Consider the following 22,465-nt stretch of genomic DNA (forward strand, 5'->3'; position numbering starts at 1 on the left):
CTCTATTATTCCTTAAATAGTCATGATTTATTCCTGCAGGTGTTTGTCTCATACACCTGACGTGAACACTTCTCAACAACACTTCTCTAATATCAAGAATCTATAATGAACAAAATCTGTAGGGTGCAAATCAATCCTGTGCATTCAACGTATCAGCCAGGCCGCGAAATAGACGGGGGCCCGGAGCCCGTAAGCAGTCAAATCTCCGGCGGGCCCGCGGTTTGAATTAGGAGGGGGCCCGCCGTGCCCCTGTATCTCAATTCCTCGGGGGAAAAAAATCAAGATTTAACTAGTAATTTGGCCATATTTGGGGCATTTTCATTGCATAAGTTTTGTTTTGACAGACATGCCCACTTCGCAGTCTTCTCGCTTCTCATTGGCCGAGCGGTGTCAGTGATCTAATTTCGATGAAAGCGGGCATCTGATTGGCCGCTGCGTTCGGTCGCGTTTGGTTGTACTCGGAAATGCCCGGTTTAATTTTGCCCAAAAGTGATATCTAGGTTGGCGGGTGTCAATCTCTACTCAGTCCGCAATTCAGTCTTTTTAAAGTTGTTTGCAACAAAAGCTGTAGTTTTGCACATTAGGGACAATGTCAATGTGGAAGTATCCAAGGTCCCGCCCCCTTTGGAGTTGTTAGCATCGGGGCAATGTATATATGTTAGCAGTTTATTTTGTAGGCTGTGATTTTATATTCCACAAGATCTCCTTGTGTCAAATGTTGTATACAGTATTTATTTTGTATCTAAGACACATTATTATATTGAATATAATAATAATATTATTATATTATATTGAAACAGTATTGAAAGATCATGATCTCTGGTTTATAGGAATTCAATATTTGTGCTCTTCCTTCATATCAAATAAAAGATAAAAGTACTTTAAGTTGTTTTACATGCTAATAACGAGGTTTAAAAAAACAAATGTATCTTGTTCTTATGACGCCGCGATGCCGCGCGCGATTGTGGGCCCCTGAAATTGCTGGGGGGCCCCTAACTTTTTTTAGGTAGGGGGCCCCCCTGGCCCCTAACTTTGAAAATCTATTTTCAAAGTCAGGAGCCTGTCAGCGCAAACGTACAGACTTCCACCCTATACGCAGTCAATATCATTACAAAAAGAACATTGTCTATGAAACTCAACTCTTGCTTGTAGCCCTCCAGTGAAAACGCTCAGGTGAGAATAACAATGGGGCGATGACTTGTCAAAATGCAACCGCAGCAAAAAGTAAATCTGGGCCATCTTTCTCCCTGACAGAGAACTAGAGCAACATGCAAAAAGTGAACGGCAAAATCCAAGAAGTGGGATCATTATTAGTGCTTATGGGGCCGGCTACAGCGTCGGATTGTCAGCGGGTGTACTTTTTGACAGTAAATAAAAAGAAAGTACTGGGTGTTCAGGTCTCAGGGTTTTAATACTGTATGTTGGACAATCATAGGTTGAAAAAAAGAGATACAAAAAAAAGTGTGCGTTATCCAAAGTAAGTTCTTAGGTGTCAGCGTCCCGCCCATGTAAGAAGAGTTTTTTATCATTTTACAAATTCTGCTATCCCAGTGGGCCTTACTATTTTAAAAAAAATTTGGACTATTCAATAAAAGCTAAACAATAATTATTGTTTCCCCATTTTTCCCGATTACACTGTGACCTGAAGAATCACAATGATAGATTGACCTAATAATCTCGACGTCTCTACTGTTGATTTGAGCCGTAGAAATGCTTAGGAATGCATCGCTAAACACATCACTGCCAAATAAGACCATTCATTTAACTTCACATTACGTTGGCCAATTCGAAGCATGTTAATTCAAGTACATATAGTAACACTAAATTGTCCACATGGAAAGAGCATGAATGGTCTGTCCTTGTATATGTGTAGCTATAGCAATTGTCTGTGGTGTATCTGGCCCAAAGCAGCTTGGACTAGAAGGACAAGCCACTAGACGTTTAAAATATAGATACTAATACTATGGATATTTATAAACGTGAAATTCTCTATCTCTTTGCGTTGTTTGGACTCACTTGGCTAGCCGATATCACCACAAGTATTATTATTTCATTCATGATATTTACGTTGTTTTTCTGCTCTACACACTCAACGGTGACTTTTAACGAGGCTTTGACCTAAATGCGGGTCGATGGATTGGTACCATCCAAAACCCCCTTGATTATTCATAACTGCTTTGTTGTTTTTTGCAGGCTAATGCTAACGACTGGCTCCTTCAAATCTCTTACAGGAACAGCCCAGTCGCCAAGTGATCAATAGCGTTAGCATCGAACGCCACGCCTATTTATTTATATGTCTATGCCTAATAATGTTCATTTTTTGGGGGGTATTTTATGATCAGACTTGGCTGCATCTTGTGCCCCATTGCTCATGCCACTGAGGCAACCTGAGACCAATTCAAGCCTTGGGCAGTTTCTGTCGCTGCTGTCAAATCCAGACTTGTCAACCGCCTCTTAAAAAGCACCCAAACGTTGCAACTGTCTTTTCTGATTTTCCATAACAATCACACTGACTGCAGAGATGTTTTATTCACACCACACTAAGTCTCTTCTTTAAGCTCTCCTCTTCCTGGACGAGCTGCAGAGAGGAGCAGCAGGTTTAGCAGCCCAGAGCCGTGCAGTGAAGGTCCCGTGGGAGTCCACTGACGTAAGCTACAGCTCAAATGGAGTTAGTTATTAACTGGGCCCGGCGCATCCACTAATGTCGTCAGCCCCATTTGACTCTATGGGAAACGGTACAAACAAAACACAGAAAAGGCTGTGGAGACGTGAATACAAGACAATGATTAAACTAAACCCGGATAAAAACAGGTTTGAACTAAAACTGAACCAGGTCTTAACCCAAACCGGCAGTAAATCTGCTCTAAATCAGAGCTCTTGTCCTGGATCGATCCTCTTGGCTCAGTCCAGATGTAGACTTGGTTAGGTCTTGTTAAGGTCCTGGTTTAGTCCTAGTCTATAGTCCAGGTTTAGTTTCCGGTTCAGTGCCAAATTTGATGTATGTAATGATGATTGTGCTATAATTTATTGATACCAGATACTAATCCATACGAAAGATAGTCTACTGACAAAGTATTGATATGGAAAAAAATCACATAAAAATTACTCCATTTGATCTTTCTTGAATAGTTTTAGAGTGGTCTTGATCTATATCAGAACTTGTATGAGACTTAAAAAAGTTATTTTGTGTTAAAAATGATTCTTTATAGTCTTTAAAAAAGTTTTTTTCTTATTAGCCAAGCCACGTGTGAACCAGGACAAAACAAAACAACAGATTTGAGAGTTAAACTGGAGCATAACTAGGTCTAATCCAGGTCTAAACGAGAATTAAACCAGGGCCAGGGAAACCACTGAACCAGCGATGCAAAAGACAGAGCACTTTGGATCCGTACGGTGGAGACGATCCTTTATGAAGATTGGAAAATGCACAAAAAGGCAACACCTTATATTGAATGTGATGTACAGAAAATTATGCTGGAAGTGGAAATCCATCTTTTTTTTTCCTGCAAAGCTTGCAAAATTGTCTCGCATGTATTAAAATGTCAAATTTGCGCGGGAGGCTAAATCAGTGAGGCGCAATGCAATAGATAGAAAATACATCTACTGGCAGGAGTTTAAATGATCACTTACGCTGAGCAAACTGCCACAGCGTGAAGCCAAGTGCGAGTCCAGCGCACAGACCGGACCAGATACACCTCAGATAAAGCAGGGGGAAGTTTATGAGACTTATTTAACAGGTATTTGATAAACACAACAACTTAACAAAAGAAACAAGTTGTCATAATCCACTGGCCGCGGCGGTACTTTCTGTCTGCCTTAAATCTGTCCGCCGCCTCGTAAACGTCATGGCAACAAAGCGCTGTGCTGCCCAATCGCTCGGACGACCTCGACCGTGGATGGACACAGTTTATGGAATCTTTTCCTTTTCATGTGCAACAAAATACTGTGTTGTTGTTTACGACCTCAGTGAAAACTAAACCTTTTCGGGGCAATGGCCTCCTAAACATCTTTTTTAAATATCAGTGCCTTAACAATGCCTGCTTTTCGATATAAATACCGGTACTTGAATGGTTCCTGTATTTTTTTCATGTAATTAACCAATATTATGCAAAAAAAAGTACATTTCAAGGTTTTAATCATGTTAAATCCTACTTTAAAACACAAATGAACAACAATCACACCTCTCATCGTCACGTGTACGGACCCGTACGACTCGTTTGGCTCTATCGTTATGTTCGTTATGTATATTTACTACACAACATTTACTTGGGGATTACACTCCACTGGCGTCGTGATGCGTTTGTAGATATATAAGTTGTAACTCTGGACCTGCTGTTTCTTCAGCTCTTCTGTTTCTATAAGCTGAGACACAGCGCTTTGTTTGGGCAAATGGAAGTGGCCGAGGTTAAACTGTGAGTGCTGTTTGTGCCAGTTCTTTGTGCAGTTGTGACTCATGAGCACCTGCACTGTCAGGTCTGAGCTGTGGACGCAGACATTTAAACCACGGAACCAAACGTCGACGCCAACAAACTTTATTTGATCAGTGCGAGTACCAACTGGACCTTTTTGGTTGGCTCCAGGAAGCAAGTGTTGGTGTCCAGCCCTCGTCCTGAAGGCTGGAGAATAAAACTTACTTCAGGCGGGTAAATGAGAAGGGGAAACGATTATATTTAAAAGATGTTAAGAGTGTTTGGGGTTCTGGCAGTTTGGGACAACATAGAAATATCAGATTGTATTATTTTAAAGTTAAGGTTAGATTATTCTGGCATTGGATCTGGCAAGAACCTGGCGAGACTTTTACAGACCTTGTCAGGGAACATTGCCACTGCAGCTAAAAACTATCTCAATGGTTTTGAATATCATTCCTCAGTTTGGCACAAATACGCCTGTGTACACTTAACCTCATGAAGTTGTAATATTTAGATTTACTGTATTATTTTCTTATGTAACGTTGTTTTTTTAAAAGATTTTTCTGGCATAAAGGCTTTATTTGACAGGACAGCTGCAGCGTGAAAGGGGGAGAGAGTGGGGAGAGACATTCTGCAAATGGTGGAGGGCCGGAATGGAACCCACAATGCAGCGGTGCAACACCCTTAACCACTGCAACACTGGCGAGCACAATGTGTACAACATCACAAATATGCAGAATATGAGATGTTTACACCAGATGCCCTTCCTTTGTCACATTCAAACACTGGATCTCATTTGTGAAAACAGAGCAATCCTGCAACGCACATGAAATATACCAGACGTTAAGGGGATTTGAAACAATCTTATTCAGACCAATTATGATTTATTGTGTGTTTGTGTGTTTGTTTGTTTGTTTGTTTGTTTTTGAAGTTTTAGGGCAGCAACAATTAATCAAGTAATCATGACGTGATTGTAAAAATAATTGTGATCATATTTTGATAATCATAATTGTTGGATGTTACAGACTCTAAAACACTTACAAAATACCTTTCAGAACAAAGACATAGGCATATTTTATAAAAAATATTTTAAAAAGTAATAAACTGTTTCTGATTTTCATCACTAATACATCAATTGTTGTAAATATTCCTCATGCAGAAGCCTTCAGTGGTTGATGAAATACTCAATTGTGTTACTTAAGTAAAATACTTAAAGTGTGTCTTTAAACATTACTTTTAGAGTAAAACGTAAAAGTAATTCATGCAGCTTTTGAAAACTATTAAAGCATTAAATTGTGATCTTGATGAAGAATTGTCCTGATCATTTGTCACCAGAAGAAGTTTCCCTGGTCATTTATAGCCTATTTTTCATTTGCTCGAAGCGAGATGTCGCCATAAACGTGTTAAAAAGTAACTCCTCCATTTCAGCAGATGTGAAACCAGAAGAGTAGAAAGTACAGATCCTGCTCTCAAATGTAGAGAAGTATCCACTGTAAAACGAACCCATTATTTGATAATGTATTTACAGAGTCTCTCCTTGTAAAATGAATAAATACATTTAGGTGCCAGTATTTTGAAAAACTGAACACATCCCAAACATTCAGCTGCCTGTAAAGCTGCCTGCAAAACTTTATTCTTATCATCACATAACACTCGCTCCTTGAAACCCGTCTTCCACCACAGAACTCCTCACACTGAGCCTCGCCTCCCCACACTGAGCCTCGCCTCCCCACACTGAGCCTCGCATCGCCTCCCCACACTGAGCCTCGCCTCCTCACACTGAGCCTCGCATCGCCTCCCCACACTGAGCCTCGCCTCCCCACACTGTGCCTCCCCACACTGAGCCTCGCATCGCCTCCTCACACTGAGCCTCGCCTCCCCACACTGTGCCTCCCCACACTGAGCCTCGCATCGCCTCCTCACACTGAGCCTCGCCTCCCCACACTGAGCCTCGCCTCCCCACACTGAGCCTCGCATCGCCTCCCCACACTGAGCCTCGCCTCCCCACACTGAGCCTCGCCTCCCCACACTGTGCCTCCCACACTGAGCCTCGCATCGCCTCCTCACACTGAGCCTCGCCTCCCCACACTGAGCCTCGCCTCCCCACACTGAGCCTCGCCGCCCCACACTGAGCCTCGCCTCCCCACACTGAGCCTCGCCGCCCCACACTGAGCCTCGCATCGCCTCCCCACACTGAGCCTCGCCCCACACACTGAGCATCGCCTCCCCACACTGAGCCTCGCCGAGCCTCGCCTCCCCACACAGAGCATCGCCTTCCCACACTGAGCCTCGCCGAGGCTCGCCTCCTCACACTGAGCCTCGCCTCCCCACACTGAGCCTCGCCTCCCCACACTGAGCCTCGCCTCCTCACACTGAGCCTCGCCTCCCCACACTGAGCCTCGCCTCCCCACACTGAGCCTCGCCTCCTCACACTGAGCCTCGCCTCCTCACACTGAGCCTCGCCTCCCCACACTGAGCCTCGCTTCCCCACACTGAGCCTCGCCTCCCCACACTGAGCCTCGCCTCCCCACACTGAGCCTCGCCTTCCCACACTGAGCCTCGCCTCCCCACACTGAGCCTCGCCTCCCCACACGGAGCCTCGCCTCCCCACACTGAGCCTCGCATCGCCTCCCCACACTGAGCCTCGCCGCCCCACACTGAGCCTCGCCTCCCCACACTGAGCCTCGCATCGCCTCCCCACACTGAGCCTCGCCCCACACACTGAGCATCGCCTCCCCACACTGAGCCTCGCCGAGCCTCGCCTCCCCACACAGAGCATCGCCTTCCCACACTGAGCCTCGCCGAGGCTCGCCTCCTCACACTGAGCCTCGCCTCCTCACACTGAGCCTCGCCTCCCCACACTGAGCCTCGCCTCCCCACACTGAGCCTCGCCTCCGCACACTGAGCCTCGCCTCCTCACACTGAGCCTCGCCTCCCCACACTGAGCCTCGCCTCCCCACACTGAGCCTCGCCTCCCCACACTGAGCCTCGCCTCCCCACACTGAGCCTCGCCTCCTCACACTGAGCCTCGCCTCCTCACACTGAGCCTCGCCTCCCCACACTGAGCCTCGCCTCCTCACACTGAGCCTCGCCTCCTCACACTGAGCCTCGCCTCCTCACACTGAGCCTCGCCTCCCCACACTGAGCCTCGCCTCCCCACACTGAGCCTCGCCTTCCCACACTGAGCCTCGCCTCCCCACACTGAGCCTCGCCTCCCCACACTGAGCCTCGCCTCCCCACACTGAGCCTCGCCTCCCCACACTGAGCCTCGCCTCCCCACACTGAGCCTCGCCTCCCCACACTGAGCCTCGCCTTCCCACACTGAGCCTCGCCTCCCCACACTGAGCCTCGCCTCCCCACACAGAGCATCGCCTTCCCACACTGAGCCTCGCCGAGGCTCGCCTCCTCACACTGAGCCTCGCCTCCTCACACTGAGCCTCGCCTCCCCACACTGAGCCTCGCCTCCCCACACTGAGCCTCGCCTCCGCACACTGAGCCTCGCCTCCTCACACTGAGCCTCGCCTCCCCACACTGAGCCTCGCCTCCCCACACTGAGCCTCGCCTCCCCACACTGAGCCTCGCCTCCCCACACTGAGCCTCGCCTCCTCACACTGAGCCTCGCCTCCTCACACTGAGCCTCGCCTCCCCACACTGAGCCTCGCCTCCTCACACTGAGCCTCGCCTCCTCACACTGAGCCTCGCCTCCTCACACTGAGCCTCGCCTCCCCACACTGAGCCTCGCCTCCTCACACTGAGCCTCGCCTCCCCACACTGAGCCTCGCCTCCCCACACTGAGCCTCGCCTCCCCACACTGAGCCTCGCCTCCCCACACTGAGCCTCGCCTCCCCACACTGAGCCTCGCCTCCCCACACTGAGCCTCGCCTCCCCACACTGAGCCTCGCCTCCCCACACTGAGCCTCGCCTCCCCACACTGAGCCTCGCCTCCCCACACTGAGCCTCGCCTCCCCACACTGAGCCTCGCCGCCCTGACAACCTACGCCACGAGGAGGAAACGGGCACTGCAGAGCGCCAGCAGCCACAGCTTTGATCCGGCTCGGGCCCAGATGAAGAGAATGTGTTCCTTCTGCCTCCTGCTCGATGCCGTATCGATCCGGGTGTTGCGCGCGGGAGGGAGACGCTCGCTCTCATTAGCCGCTCGCTACGTCTTACTGAAACAGACCAGGGGGCGGGGCCAGGCCAAACAATAGCAGAACAAAAGCAGGCTAAACTAAAGCGACGCGGGCGCTACATCGACTATGGCAGGGACAAGCTCATCGGATGATCGCAGCTAATTGATAATTTCATTAATTGTCAACTCATTTAGTAATTAAATATGTGCAGCAGTAATGACACGAAAATGTGATGGAAAACCTACTACTACAATATTCTCGTTAATAGGCTTTTATGATCTAAACTACTAATTGATTAATTGAAATAACTGAACAGTAAAATGATTGTTAGTTGCAGCCCTAATATAGAAATTGTTGTCATGTAAAATTAGGAATTTTTCTACACTTTTGTGGTTTATTATAGTAATTTTTTCTTTCTATGATGGATTTGGAATAAATATTAAGATATTGTTTGATGACTTCAATATTACCTTTAAAGCAAATGTATTTATGCTGGGACAATAAGAGCTGACATTGTTTAACCAAGAAATTTGGTTATTTTCCGGAGTATAAATCGCACCAGCCAAAAAATGCATAATAGAGAAAAAAAAACACATATAAGTCGCTCCGGAGTATAAGTATAAGTATAAATATAAGTATAAGTCGCACCCCGGCCAAAACTATGAAAAAAGGTGCAAATACGGTATATATCATATGTTTCATTTGAAACAATTTTACAATATACTGTATATGTACTGTATATCCATAGTCGGGCCAAAGAGACTAAACCATGTGATGAGATTAGGGCGAGGACAAAGGGTCTTCAGAGGCGAACACAGAACACGAGGGAGAATCGATGTGACACGGACGGAGCGGTGTCGAGTCGAGGTTAACAGTGACTCAGAGATCGTAAAGAACGTCAAACTGCTGTAAACACTTAGTTATATCTCCGAAGCGAATTAATACGACTTTAAAACTGAATTTAAATGACAGAAATACAACATGTGCAAGTTCTAAGCCCAGTCACTGAAACTTTCACTGGATGTTGTTTTTTTTCCCTTTTTTGTTCAATATTTCATGTGTTCAGAATAGAAATGTGAAGATTATTCTGCTAATCAATAATCATGATTATTCAGGTCATAATTGTAAAAAAAACTAAAATTATGCAGCAACAGAATGTAGAATTTAAATTTAATCTATAATCCAGTGTTCTCGCTGAGGGATTTTGGCATGGCGGGCCGCCATGCTATGGCTGGTCACCGCCACGCCCAAACGATACCGCCAGGTATTAACATCACCACACGAGCAAAAAGTACTACGGCGCTCGCACATTGATCTTAAAGTACTATGGCAGTAGTACTTCAGTACTTTCTTAATAAGTTAATTTTATTGTATTTCTGTTTCTGTAATTTCTTTGTTTTTAATGCATTTTTTGTTTTTAATGATTTGAATGCATTTTTCCTGCTGTGTGAAGCACTTTGAATTGCCTTGTGTATGAAATGTGCTCTACAAATAAACTTGCCTTGCCTACGGCACTCGCACGGTGATCTTAAAGTACTACGGCGTCGTAGTACTTTAAGATCACCGTGCGAGCGAGCGCCGTAGTACTTTTTTAAAGGTGAAATGGACAATTTTTGGGCCCAAATCTGAGTCTCATTTCCTCGTGGCATGGACAGCCGATTAGTCCTGCCACGTATCAATCATAGAACGCACCTACCGCTCACCTGCAGCCTCGTCAGCTCATCCCCAGGAGAGCAGCATGTTTCCCCATGGCTGAGCGCATTGCTCTATCATAATATAGTTCCCTCAGTGTACGGGACAAAATTAAGACAGAGAAAGACTCAGAGACGGAAATCTACGGGAGACGAGAGATGTGATGCGATCCGTCGCGCTAATAAACAATGTCTTTTTTATGCATCCGCACAGGGGAGTGCGCATGTGCACTTCCGCCTGAGTTCTCAAATCGCTGAAAAATCTTCCATTACACCTTTAAGTTAAAAAAAGTAAAAAATTGTAAGTACTTTTTGCGAGCGCCGCCTGCGCACGGTTTATCCCACCTCCATCCTTCAACCTCAGCTCAGCGAGAACACTGATAATCCAAAAAAGTCAAGCTATGTGTAAAGTACTTTTTTATCCATATGTTTGGAGCAATATCATTATCATCAATATCATTCAAAATCATTCAATATCTACTATACTACATCCTTAGTTCAGAATACTACATCCTTAGTTCAGAATACTACATCCTTAGTTCAGAATACTACATCCTTAGTACAGAATACTACATCCTTAGTTCAGAATACTACATCCTTAGTTCAGAATACTACATCCTTAGTTCAGAATACTACATCCTTAGTTCAGAATACTACATCCTTAGTACAGAATACTACATCCTTAGTTCAGAATACTACATCCTTAGTTCAGAATACTACATCCTTAGTTCAGAATACTACATCCTTAGTTCAGAATACTACATCCTTAGTTCAGAATACTACATCCTTAGTTCAGAATACTACATCCTTAGTTCAGAATACTACATCCTTAGTACAGAATACTACATCCTTAGTTCAGAATACTACATCCTTAGTTCAGAATACTACATCCTTAGTTCAGAATACTACATCCTTAGTTCAGAATACTACATCCTTAGTACAGAATACTACATCCTTAGTTCAGAATACTACAACCTTAGTTCAGAATACTACATCCTTAGTTCAGAATACTACATCCTTAGTTCAGAATACTACATCCTTAGTTCAGAATACTACATCCTTAGTTCAGAATACTACATCCTTAGTTCAGAATACTACATCCTTAGTACAGAATACTACATCCTTAGTTCAGAATACTACATCCTTAGTACAGAATACTACATCCTTAGTTCAGAATACTACAACCTTAGTTCAGAATACTACATCCTTAGTTCAGAATACTACATCCTTAGTTCAGAATACTACATCCTTAGTTCAGAATACTACATCCTTAGTTCAGAATACTACATCCTTAGTACAGAATACTACATCCTTAGTTCAGAATACTACAACCTTAGTTCAGAATACTACATCCTTAGTTCAGAATACTACAACCTTAGTTCAGAATACTACAACCTTAGTTCAGAATACTACATATCTAGCTCAGAATACTACATCCTTAGTTCAGAATACTACATCCTTAGTTCAGAATACTACATCCTTAGTTCAGAATACTACAACCTTAGTTCAGAATACTACATATCTAGCTCAGAATACTACATCCTTAGTTCAGAATACTACATCCTTAGTTCAGAATACTACATATCTAGCTCAGAATACTACATCCTTAGTTCAGAATACTACATCCTTAGTTCAGAATACTACATCCTTAGTTCAGAATACAACATCCTTAGCTCAGAATACTACATCCTTCTTTCAGAATACAACATCCTTAGCTCAGAATACTACATCCTTAGCTCAGAATACTACATCCTTGGCTCAGAATACTACGTCCTTAGCTCAGAATACTAAATCCTTAGCTCAGAATACTACATCCTTAGTTCAGAATACTACATCCTTAGTTCAGAATACTACATCCTTAGCTCAGAATACTACATCCTTAGTTCAGAATACTACATCCTTAGTTCAGAATACTACATCCTTAGTTCAGAATACTACATATCTAGCTCAGAATACTACGTCCTTAGTTCAGAATACTACATCCTTAGTTCAGAATACTACATCCTTAGTACAGAATACTACATCCTTAGTTTAGAATACTACATCCTTAGTTCAGAATACTACATCCTTAGTTCAGAATACTACATCCTTAGTTCAGAATACTACATCCTTAGTTCAGAATACTACATCCTTAGTTCAGAATACTACATCCTTAGTTCAGAATACTACATCCTTAGTTCAGAATACTACATCCTTAGTTCAGAATACTACATCCTTAGTTCAGAATACTACATCCTTAGTTCAGAATACTATATCTGAAAAAACAGCAGCCATATTTTCACACAACTTGTTGTTGCAGTTTTCAGAACAATTATCTCCTTGACCAATCATCAATTACTTGTGTTTTGTTCAAGTCATAATTTGTAGAAAGTCGAGCATGAAAAGATTTTGTACATCAAACACTTGGTTGTTTACTTGAACAGAAGTAATGCATGTAAATGTCTCAAAGACCAAAAGGAAGAACAGAGTCTCAAACAATGAATCTACTTTCTAACAAACATGAGAAACTTACTTAATATGTGCACACAATACACCACATAAGTATAAATGATAGTATAACATAAACCATTAAATGTTGACTATGGCAATGAGTTGAGTCACAGTTCAGTACAAAAGGCTTTGCTTTTCCCCACAACAATAACCTTAACCCTCACCTTTGGTTTTGTAACAACTTTGCCATTTTCTTCCTCTCATAATTGTCTGCAGACCCTGTTTTTGACACAGTTTTGCTTGACAGTTTAAACCGTAACACATTTTTGCAGAGACTATTCTAAAGCACAAGTGGCAAAGGAGAGAACGAGATGTCCAAAAACACAGACATGATAAAAACAATTTTCATTCCAGCTTTAATGCTGGTCACCTGCTGGTGTCTGTCACTCTTGTCTGCTTATGTGTATAATATATGTAAATCAAATGCTCGTCCTCTGTTGGAGAAAGTCAAAATGCATCTAGGGGAAAAAATATAATTTAAATACTATTTAAACCAAACAATGTCTGTATACATAGCCTTAGGCTATACTGTACACACATGTGGTAGTGTGTGTTAGATATTTCATGTATATACGTGTCCCTATCAAATAAAAGTATATAGTTTCACATGTGTTTAGTGTCAGATTTAGTCCCACTCCAGAGCCCAAAACTCTCACTTACACCTGGTGATGTCACTGGGTGATATATTGTAGAAAGCCAGTCATCTGACAGACAGCAACACAAGAGTGTTTTCCATACATATACAATGATTTGTAAAATCTAAAATGCCACCTCTAAGATGTCCAAAGGTATCCAAAAACATGAATACTGTAAAGTAAAAGTCACATTGGATGCCATAAACAGGAAATGTCTAAAGTAGTACCTCATGTACACCAATACGTTTGGACAGTCGGGCCGAGAACTCTCACATCATTGTATGTTCAACAGTCTGCAGCACATGGATATCACACATTGCAATGATAAATGTACCTGGTACAGCGCTGCACCACAGAGTGTTTCCAAGTCCTGTTCGGACAAGCTGAGCAATGAGATACTTTCTAATGTCCAACACAGCATAACAACCCCAACGTCTCATCTCTGTGCCATTAATGGACTTGAACTGTGAAGAGTGCCACTGAAAACACGTATGTCTACTGCTGTTACGACTACTGCCAACACTACTATTAACTTTACAGACTTTACAACAGGGCACTACGGGTTTATTGTAGACTTCCTGGCTGGGTCCACCACTGCACAATGAGGTCCAAATGTAATGCACTGAATCTTTTGAAAACTCAAAAAGAGCATATCCATCAGCGTTTCCGTTCAGATAAAACATAACTGTGTGTCCTCTGAAGACCACCACTGAACGAACACACGTCTGAATCGCGGCCCATTTAGGAAACGGCACTCAAACGTGGTGGTGGGCTGAAGGCTACACTTGTGGTCACCGTCTGATTGCGTGTGCGCTCGATGTGTTTGTTACTCTGCCCTTTGCTGCACAACAGGAACCTGCCGAGTCATGCTGCATTCATGTTTTTATTCATCTGTTCTTGTATAAAACATGAAATGAAATGAACCCACCACAACCCCGTGTGTCAGCGTGAGGATTATTATATTATAGGAGGTTCATTTCAAGTATGTATACCGGTACAAACATTTAAAACTTCTATAATAGGTTTGAGCCAGGCTTTCTACGTCTTCAAATGCAGTGGTAAATGTAGTGGTAGTTTTTGAAAATGCTTGAAGAAAAGGGAGTGAAAAATGTTTACAACCACTTTTCTAATAATAATACATACAATTGATACTAATGCTACTTCTATTACTGTTACTGAACACTACTACTACTGCTACTACTACTACTACTGACTCCCATACTCATACGCTGAAGCTGTTGTGACCATTACTGCAATTACTACTCCTACAACTACTCGTTAGATGTGTTGAATTACACTGATGAGACGTTCAAAGCTCTTCTGTAATGAGCTCTATCCAACACAGTTTTCATCTGAGACAAGGATTCACGCTGGAGGAGGAGGAGGAGGAGGAGGAGGACAAGGAGGAGGAGAAGGAAGATGAGGAGGAGGAAAAGGAGGACAAGGAGGAGGAGAAGGAAGATGAGGAGGATGAGGAGGAGGAGGAGGAGGAGGAGGAGGAGAAGGAGGACGAGGAGGAGAAGGACAAGGAGGAGGAGAAGGAAGATGAGGAGGAGGAGGAGGAGGAGGAGGAGGAGGAGGAGGAGGAGGAGGAGGAGGAGGAGGAGGAGGAGGAGGAGGAGGAGGAAAAGGAGGACAAGGAGGAGAAGGAGGAGAAGAAGGAAGAAGAGGAGGATGAGGAGGAGGACGAGGAGGAGAAGGAGGACGAGGAGGAGGAGAAGGACGAGGAGAAGGAGAAGGAGAAGGAAAAGGAGGGCAAGGAGGAGAAGGAGGAGAAGGAAGACCAGAAGGAGGAGGAGAAGGAGGAGGAAAAGGACGAGGAGAAGGACGAGGAGGAGGGGAAGGAGGAGGAGAAGGAGGAGAAGAAGGAGGAGAGGGAGGAGGAGGAGAAGAAGGAGAAGGAAAAGGAGGAGAAGAAGGAAAAGGAGGATGAGGAGGAGAAGGAGGAAAAGGAGGAGGAGGAGAAGGATGAGGCGGAAAAGGATGAGGAGGAAAAGGAGATGGAGGAAAAGGAGGAGGAGAAGAAGGAAAAGGAGGAGGGGGTGAAGGAGAAGAAGGAAAAGGAGGATGAGGAGGAGAAAGAGGAGAAGGAGGACAAGAGGTCAATACAAGGCTGCGCAACACCTGCTTCACCAAACTCCACATGGGAAACAAAGTAGAAATAGAAAGAATATTCACTACACGTACTTTCTCCACAGAAGCTCACTCTGTGTCGTCTTTGCACCTGCTCTGTATTTGCAGCTATAAATATTATTCCTTGTGTTACTGCCCTTGTTCCTTTTTGGTACATTATAAAGTAAAACTGTGACGTGACTGCGGTTCTGATGGGCTCCACGACATCATTTCAACTGAATATAAAACTGCACTATATAATTTTAAGGCTTTTGTTTTTTGGCGAAACAATAAATGCAACAAAACCAGCCATTTGAAGACCAATGTCATTTATGCTCCATCTTTGTACGTAAATAAATCTGTAGATAACCAAATTAGCATATTGTAAAGGCCGCAATTACTTGAGTTCTTCGCAAACAACAAAATATATCCTGTTATTATGTATAAAATGATGTTTAGAGCTCCTGATGCTCTTTGAACTATTAACGTTACTATTTAATATACTGTAAAGCTACTTCCTGTAATTTCCTTATGTTTTATCTACGTAAACCCACAGCTTCTCACACTGGTTTTCTCTGTATATTATAAAGTATTGTGTAGTATAAATAAACAATAAATAAACATCCAATATTTCCTTCACAAACAACCAAATATCCTGTCAAATTATTTTTTTCTTCTCTTTTTTTTTAAGTACAAACATGTTCTGAAATACATGTATTATTTTATTTCTAGTTCATATTTCAGTCTTTCTTTCAATTCTCCTGGACGTGTTTAAAATGTGAATGATGAACAGAATCCTATTGTTGAAACATAAATCTCAGATCTAATCGTAACCGCAATAAATCGCAATTACTGTACATATTTGTCATCGTGTCCACGTTTTGACTGGAGAGCATAAATTTAAGTTCTGGTCATTTAATCCGTTATGGTTTTGCCCGCCGACTTTTGATCGTGGCCAAAGTTGAGATCAAAACTACTTGGGCCTGGTGCATTCTGGGACAGCGCTGAGTCGTACTGGGTTTCAGGTTTTAGCTCTTGGTCTGATGGTCGGCGGAAGTGAGGTGGGTGGCACTGCAATTGCATTAGGACAAGTCGTTTTTTGTGTTTTTGGACGTTTTTCGAGACTTTTCCACCCAAGACCCTGGAGCGTAGATGTCAGATCGTAGTCAGAACTTATAAAACGTGCTGCTCTTCTCTGAACTTCACTTGTCTTCTTCTTCTTGTCTCGATCTTATGCACAAGAACTTTTACATGGGGCTGAGCAAAATAATAGGTCTGTTTGCCTTAACCCGACCAACCCGGTATAAAACTAGCCGACTGAAACACAAATATCAGCATTTTGAAGAACCGTACTTTCCAAAAGCACCATGTAGAATAATTCTATCACACTAGTGAACTTATTTTTCATCCCAAGGGACGAATAACGCATTGCGAAACACATATGTGCTTACATTTTTGGTCCTCCATATGCTTCTGTATAAAATAGACCATGCAGGAGGGAACCCATATTGCCTTTTACAAGTTGGTTTGCCTCTGTCAGCGCCACTGACCTGGCCACCGCTCATGCCGTTCTGCGTCATGGTGTGGCTTCATGTTAAATTTGACCTGCGCTTTGCATTCTGGGAGGAAAACACGCCCAGCAGCGTCATCACAACAAACATGGCGGCGCCCGTGTCCCCCGTATGTTTCCCTCGCTCGCCTTCGCTACCAAAAAAAAGGATAACGATGTACAAAAGGTCGATTGAAATATCTTAAAATTGTGAGATTTAGTCTCCCGATCGGGTTGATCGAGACGTTTTCCGTCATTGACTGTTGAAGCCTGACCCCTGGACTGTTGAAGCCTGACCCCTGGACTGTTGAAGCCTGACCCCTGGTGGTCACTGCGAGTCAAAAAATGGCGACAATTTTGAACCTTTTTTTTTGCCTTCAAAGTAAAAAAAATAAGAATTTACCAACCGACCGATCCACTTGAAAAATGTAGGGTCGGGTTACAGCAAACATACAATTTATTTGGGGCAGCCTGGACACGTTTCAATTACGGAATCCCTGACTTTACTTCTACGACTTTTCCCCATTCCCAGTTCACAAACGTTCAACTATTTATCGTGCCTACGTTTGAACCAGGCTCATTCCAGGAAAACAACAGCAGCAGCAGCAGCAGCAGCAGCAGCAGCAGCAGCAGCAGCAGCAGCAGCAGCAGCAGCAGCAGCAGTATTTATTTAATTTCCCTCTCCCTGTTTCCTTCTTCTTCTTCATTTGGAGCTTAGCGACTCGCGCTAAAGGGGAAGGAGGGACCAGGCAGGGCAGACCAGGCTGGGGACTTTGATGAGCCCTCTGGGAATTGGCCAAAACTCTGTTTGCAGCAGAAGAGATTCCTGCCAGCCGCTGTAGTTTTACCAAATAAATCCTGGTGCCATTATGTAACAGCGGCAAGAGGGAGATGCGAGGGGAGGAGGGGGGGTCCGTAGGAAGCTTCGAGCGTCCTGGGACTATCTATGGGAGTAACAACATCTCAAATCACCAGCCCCCAGCCCCCAAGCATGAACATACAATGGGCGGTTCATACTGCAGCCGGCACTCGACACGATACAAAAGGAATATTCAAATAAACTGAATTTAGAATGCATTTTGATTTGAGTTGCTAAAATAAATGTATTTATTAGACAGATTCTTTATTATTTATTATTTGTTTCAAGTTATTTCCTACCACCTCAATTTCTTTTAGGCAATTATCATCACTGACTCAAAGATTCTGGTCAAAGCCTGGTTTGATTTTGAGGTAAATATGAATTTTATTGCGTTAAAACAGTTAAACGTGGATATATCATTGAAGCAAAATGCATGGATTTTCTTTTACCCTTTCCAAATACTAGATCTGATGCTGATTTAGAACTGATTCGTTACTGGTTTGTCTGTTCATTTATTTACAGATTCTTTTCACATGCCAGAACCATCTTTGAAGTGCAAGATGGACAAAAGAAATGCCCTACTTCCTCACACTGTTTCCTGACGTCCATGCGCCGCTCCCCCGCTGATTTGTGTCCGTTTATGTCAAAAGATGAACATTTTCAAGCAACGAGAAAAAACATTTAATCAACGACATACTTGCGGATGATATTAAAAGAGGGCAGAACTTTTAAAACAAGACGCAACTGAATTAGTGCATTAGTTTGCCTCTCCTCTTCGGTGCTTCTAACACAGCCGGCCCAGCCTTATCAATCCTTTATTCGTTCAAACAGGAAGTGCACAGGCAGCCATCTGGACAAGCTCAGCCTCTGTGGTCATTAGAAACACAACACTCTCTCCCTCTCAGCGTTAATCTGCCCCCAACCATCGGTGCATTAGGCCAGGCACACTCCCCCGGTCCGGACCACCGCAGAGTACAGTTACGGCTGTTTACAGGTACTTTCGCTACCAATGTGAAAGAGAAGTAACTTTTTTTCCTTCCCCCTTGACGTTAAAAGTGTAGCAGGGATTCGACCATGGCACTGCATTTGCTCATCTGCAACATGTCGGTGTAATGAAGCGAATGAAACACAGATAGAAATATGTAATGGATCTGAGGATGTCAAGATTATTAGGTTAATCGATGGTTGTGATTATTCAGGTCAAAAGATCGTCGCGAGAACCAAAAAAATAATAATTGTGACAACTTTAGAAGCCAAATAAAGTATTTTTTGTTCAATATATAGCCGGGGGGGGAAATTATTATGATTTTGACATGTTTAACTTTATTTTGTCTTTCAGAAAGTTCATTTTCATAAAGTCGGTTACAAAATTGAGGAACAGTGACACGTCAGACCACGGGAATGAGAGGAAATTAAAGATTTCTCTGTTCTTTAGTCACAGTCTCAATAATCGTGAATAATCGTAAAATTGTGGTGATTTTTCTCACAATAATGGTGACACTTGATTGTGATTTCAAACCAGTAACATGTAAGGATGTCACAATATCAAATGTTATTGTGAGAAGAAACATCACAATTTGAATTATTATTATTGATAGTGTGACCAAACAACAGTGAAATCCATGAAAAATCACACTTTCTGAATGAAAAAGTAACACTAATGTCACATAAACGGCCTGATGAAAAAGTACTTTACATGTGGTTTGACTTTTTTGGAGAATAGATTAGTCATAGTTATAGTAATTCTTCAGACCTGAATAATCACTTCTCAGCCATAACTTCAGCAGTCGACACATTTATACAACTACAATGAAATGTCAAGGGCAGGATTCAAATCACCAACCGCAGACAGGACAAGAATTTGATTTCCAAACACATCCACACTCTAGTCTTCATCATAGTGGGTTGAGCGAGACACAAGTCAACATTAATGCCCAACCAAAAGTCGAAGAAGTACTCAATTTTGCAAGTAAAAGTACAGATACAGGAGCAAACAAACCTACCGAAGTAAAAGTAGCACATACAAATCTACTGTCAATATCTAGTAAATGTTTTCTGTTAAAAAATTACATCAAGAGTAAAAAGGAAAAGTATTTCACATCTTTTTAGCACAATTAATGTGTTAAATGTAAAGATTTTTTCAAAGAATTAAGCTGATTTTTGGTGAAAAGAAGTAATTCCAGTCGATTTCTGAATTTTTATGTATATATGTTTGTAGCTGGGACTTGAACTCAAAACCTTTAGGCAGGATGTTACTGCGAACGTGCTAAAAATAAATTCTCACACCATGTGGAAAGTTCCTTCTCCTTTTGAGTCCAGTCCAAAAAGAAAGCAGAGTAGAAAATACAGAAAGCAGCACGTGCTCTTGACCACCAGCAGAGACGAAAGCAGTTACTCACCCGGTTAAAACCACCACAAAGTCCATTACATTCCAGCCGTTGCGCAGGTACGAGCCCTTGTGGAAAGCAAAGCCGAGCGCGATGATCTTGATGCCGGCCTCGAAACAAAATATTCCAATAAAGTAGGGCTCCGTGTCATCCTGCGGGGAGAGCCGAGGGTTAGAGAGGGACACAACATTGTCTCTCTTCTTGTCAATATCATGGACAGTACAAGTGAGGAACAAAAACAAAATGTGGTTTAAAATGTATGAAATATTGGAAATATTTTTAGTACTACTACCACGTTATTACTATTACCAGCACACAGAAATAAAAAATACTCATTGTAACAAGTATCAATAGGTCTCTCATGAAAACAAATGTTAATATTGTTACAGAAAATATCACAATAAATGATGATATTGTAAAGGATATTAATGTTACGCCTCACTGTTCTTGTTTTTGTTATGTTTGTTATGTTCTCTGTTTACAGTATCTGAACAATGAAAATAAAAGATGGATAAGTTGCCGTTATAAGTCTTAATTATGGTGTTAAATGTGGCTATTTTCTAGTTGTTTGATTACAGATGTTTGAAATAATAATTGAATTGCTAAAAACACAGATCGGACCTAATTGGCCTTGAGGCATCTCCTGCTGGTCTCCATGGAGATGGATAAGTTAAATGACATACTGTGGGACATTCCAGCGAACATTTCCATGGAGATGCTGGCGGTTTACCCTCCACCAGAAGAAAAAGAGGCAGACGTCTAAAGCAATACTACATCAGAATGCAACGCAGGGTTGACAGGGCCAAATCAGGACCAAATCAGGACACGATCAGGACCATATCAGGACAATATCAGGATCAAATCAGGACCAAATCAGGACCATATCAGGACCATATCAGGACCAAATCAAGACCATATCAGGACCAAATCAGGACCAAATCAGGACAAGATCAGGACCAAATCAGGACCAAATCAGGACGATATATCAGGACCATATCAGGACCAAATCAGGACCAAATCAGGACAAGATCAGGACCAAATCAGGACCAAATCAAGACCATATCAGGACCAAATCAGGACCAAATCAGGACCAAATCAGGACCATATCAGGACCAAATCAGGACCAAATCAGGACAAGATCAGGACCAAATCAGGACCAAATCAGGACCATATCAGGACAAGATCAGGAACATATCAGGACAATATCAGGATCAAATCAGGACCAAATCAAGACCATATCAGGACCAAATCAGGACCAGATCAGGACCAGATCAGGACCAACTCAGGACCAAATCGGGACCAGATCAGGACCAGATCAGGACCAGATCAGGACTAAAATGTGAAATAACATGTAACCTATATCACAAATAGTTCCACAAAGCCTGTATATGCGGAGAGATGAAGAATTTTAAAATCAAAGCAAAACTTATTTTACCAATTACCATTTGGTGAAATAAATGATTGACGGCTTTCCTACTTCTGATCCTAATATGATATGCACTTTGACGAACATGCAACAGCAGGCTTTCAAGTCAGCGATGGGCCTAATCAATGGGCATTATCACCGAGTCTGCTGAGTGTCTATAAGACTAGACTGTCAAGCAGCAGATCAATGATGACAGCAGCGCGGAGCTTCGAGCTGAGGGCGGGACAGTTCATTCTCAAAAGCAGGACTTTGATGGTACCATGAGGGCTGCCCGGCTCTCGTCTACAGAGCCCTTACTGGAAAAGGAGCAGGGGAGTAAGGAGGAGGGGGGAGGATGGCACATGGTGAGGAGGCCGGGATCAGAGGCAGCCAACGTGGGGGGGGGCAACTCCACCTGCAGAGAGGCGGGGGAGGCACCCTGGCTTCATACAAGCTTCATTAAAGTTTAATTGAGCAGAATACAGTGTTTCTCAGTGAGATCAAAGGAGGTCATGACATATCATTTATGGGGATGAAATACTGTGAATTTTCGGTTTTCACAAATGCAAGTTTACTACAAAAATTGTTCAATCTTTTAACCAAATGTGACTTATTGCAGGTCAGATCATTTGAATTTGTGTAGATAGAATGGATTTAAAATGTATTGCTCTCATTTATTTACATTACAAGAATCTGGCTTTTTTAAGTAAAGCAACTCAGAAGTGCATGTGTGGCGTAAACACTAAATTTTGCACTTTTTTGTCCATATGAGAAACTAATAAGTTAAAACAACAATAA

General features: G+C 42.8%; 1 protein-coding gene across 1 annotated transcript in view; it reads right to left on the reverse strand.

The window, feature by feature from the left end:
* The window catches only part of cacna1ba (calcium channel, voltage-dependent, N type, alpha 1B subunit, a), a 146,583-nt gene that overhangs the window by 118,295 nt on the left and 5,823 nt on the right, over positions 1-22,465 (reverse strand). Inside the window, exon 3 of the mRNA XM_072432636.1 lies at positions 20,275-20,414. Within this exon, the coding sequence (XP_072288737.1) occupies positions 20,275-20,414 (140 nt within the window). The remainder of the gene's footprint in view (positions 1-20,274; positions 20,415-22,465) is intronic.

This window comes from Eucyclogobius newberryi, unplaced genomic scaffold (assembly GCF_026437365.1).
Source record: "Eucyclogobius newberryi isolate DKJ021-1_F unplaced genomic scaffold, fEucNew1.0.hap1 SCAF_6, whole genome shotgun sequence".
NCBI lineage: Eukaryota > Metazoa > Chordata > Actinopteri > Gobiiformes > Gobiidae > Eucyclogobius > Eucyclogobius newberryi.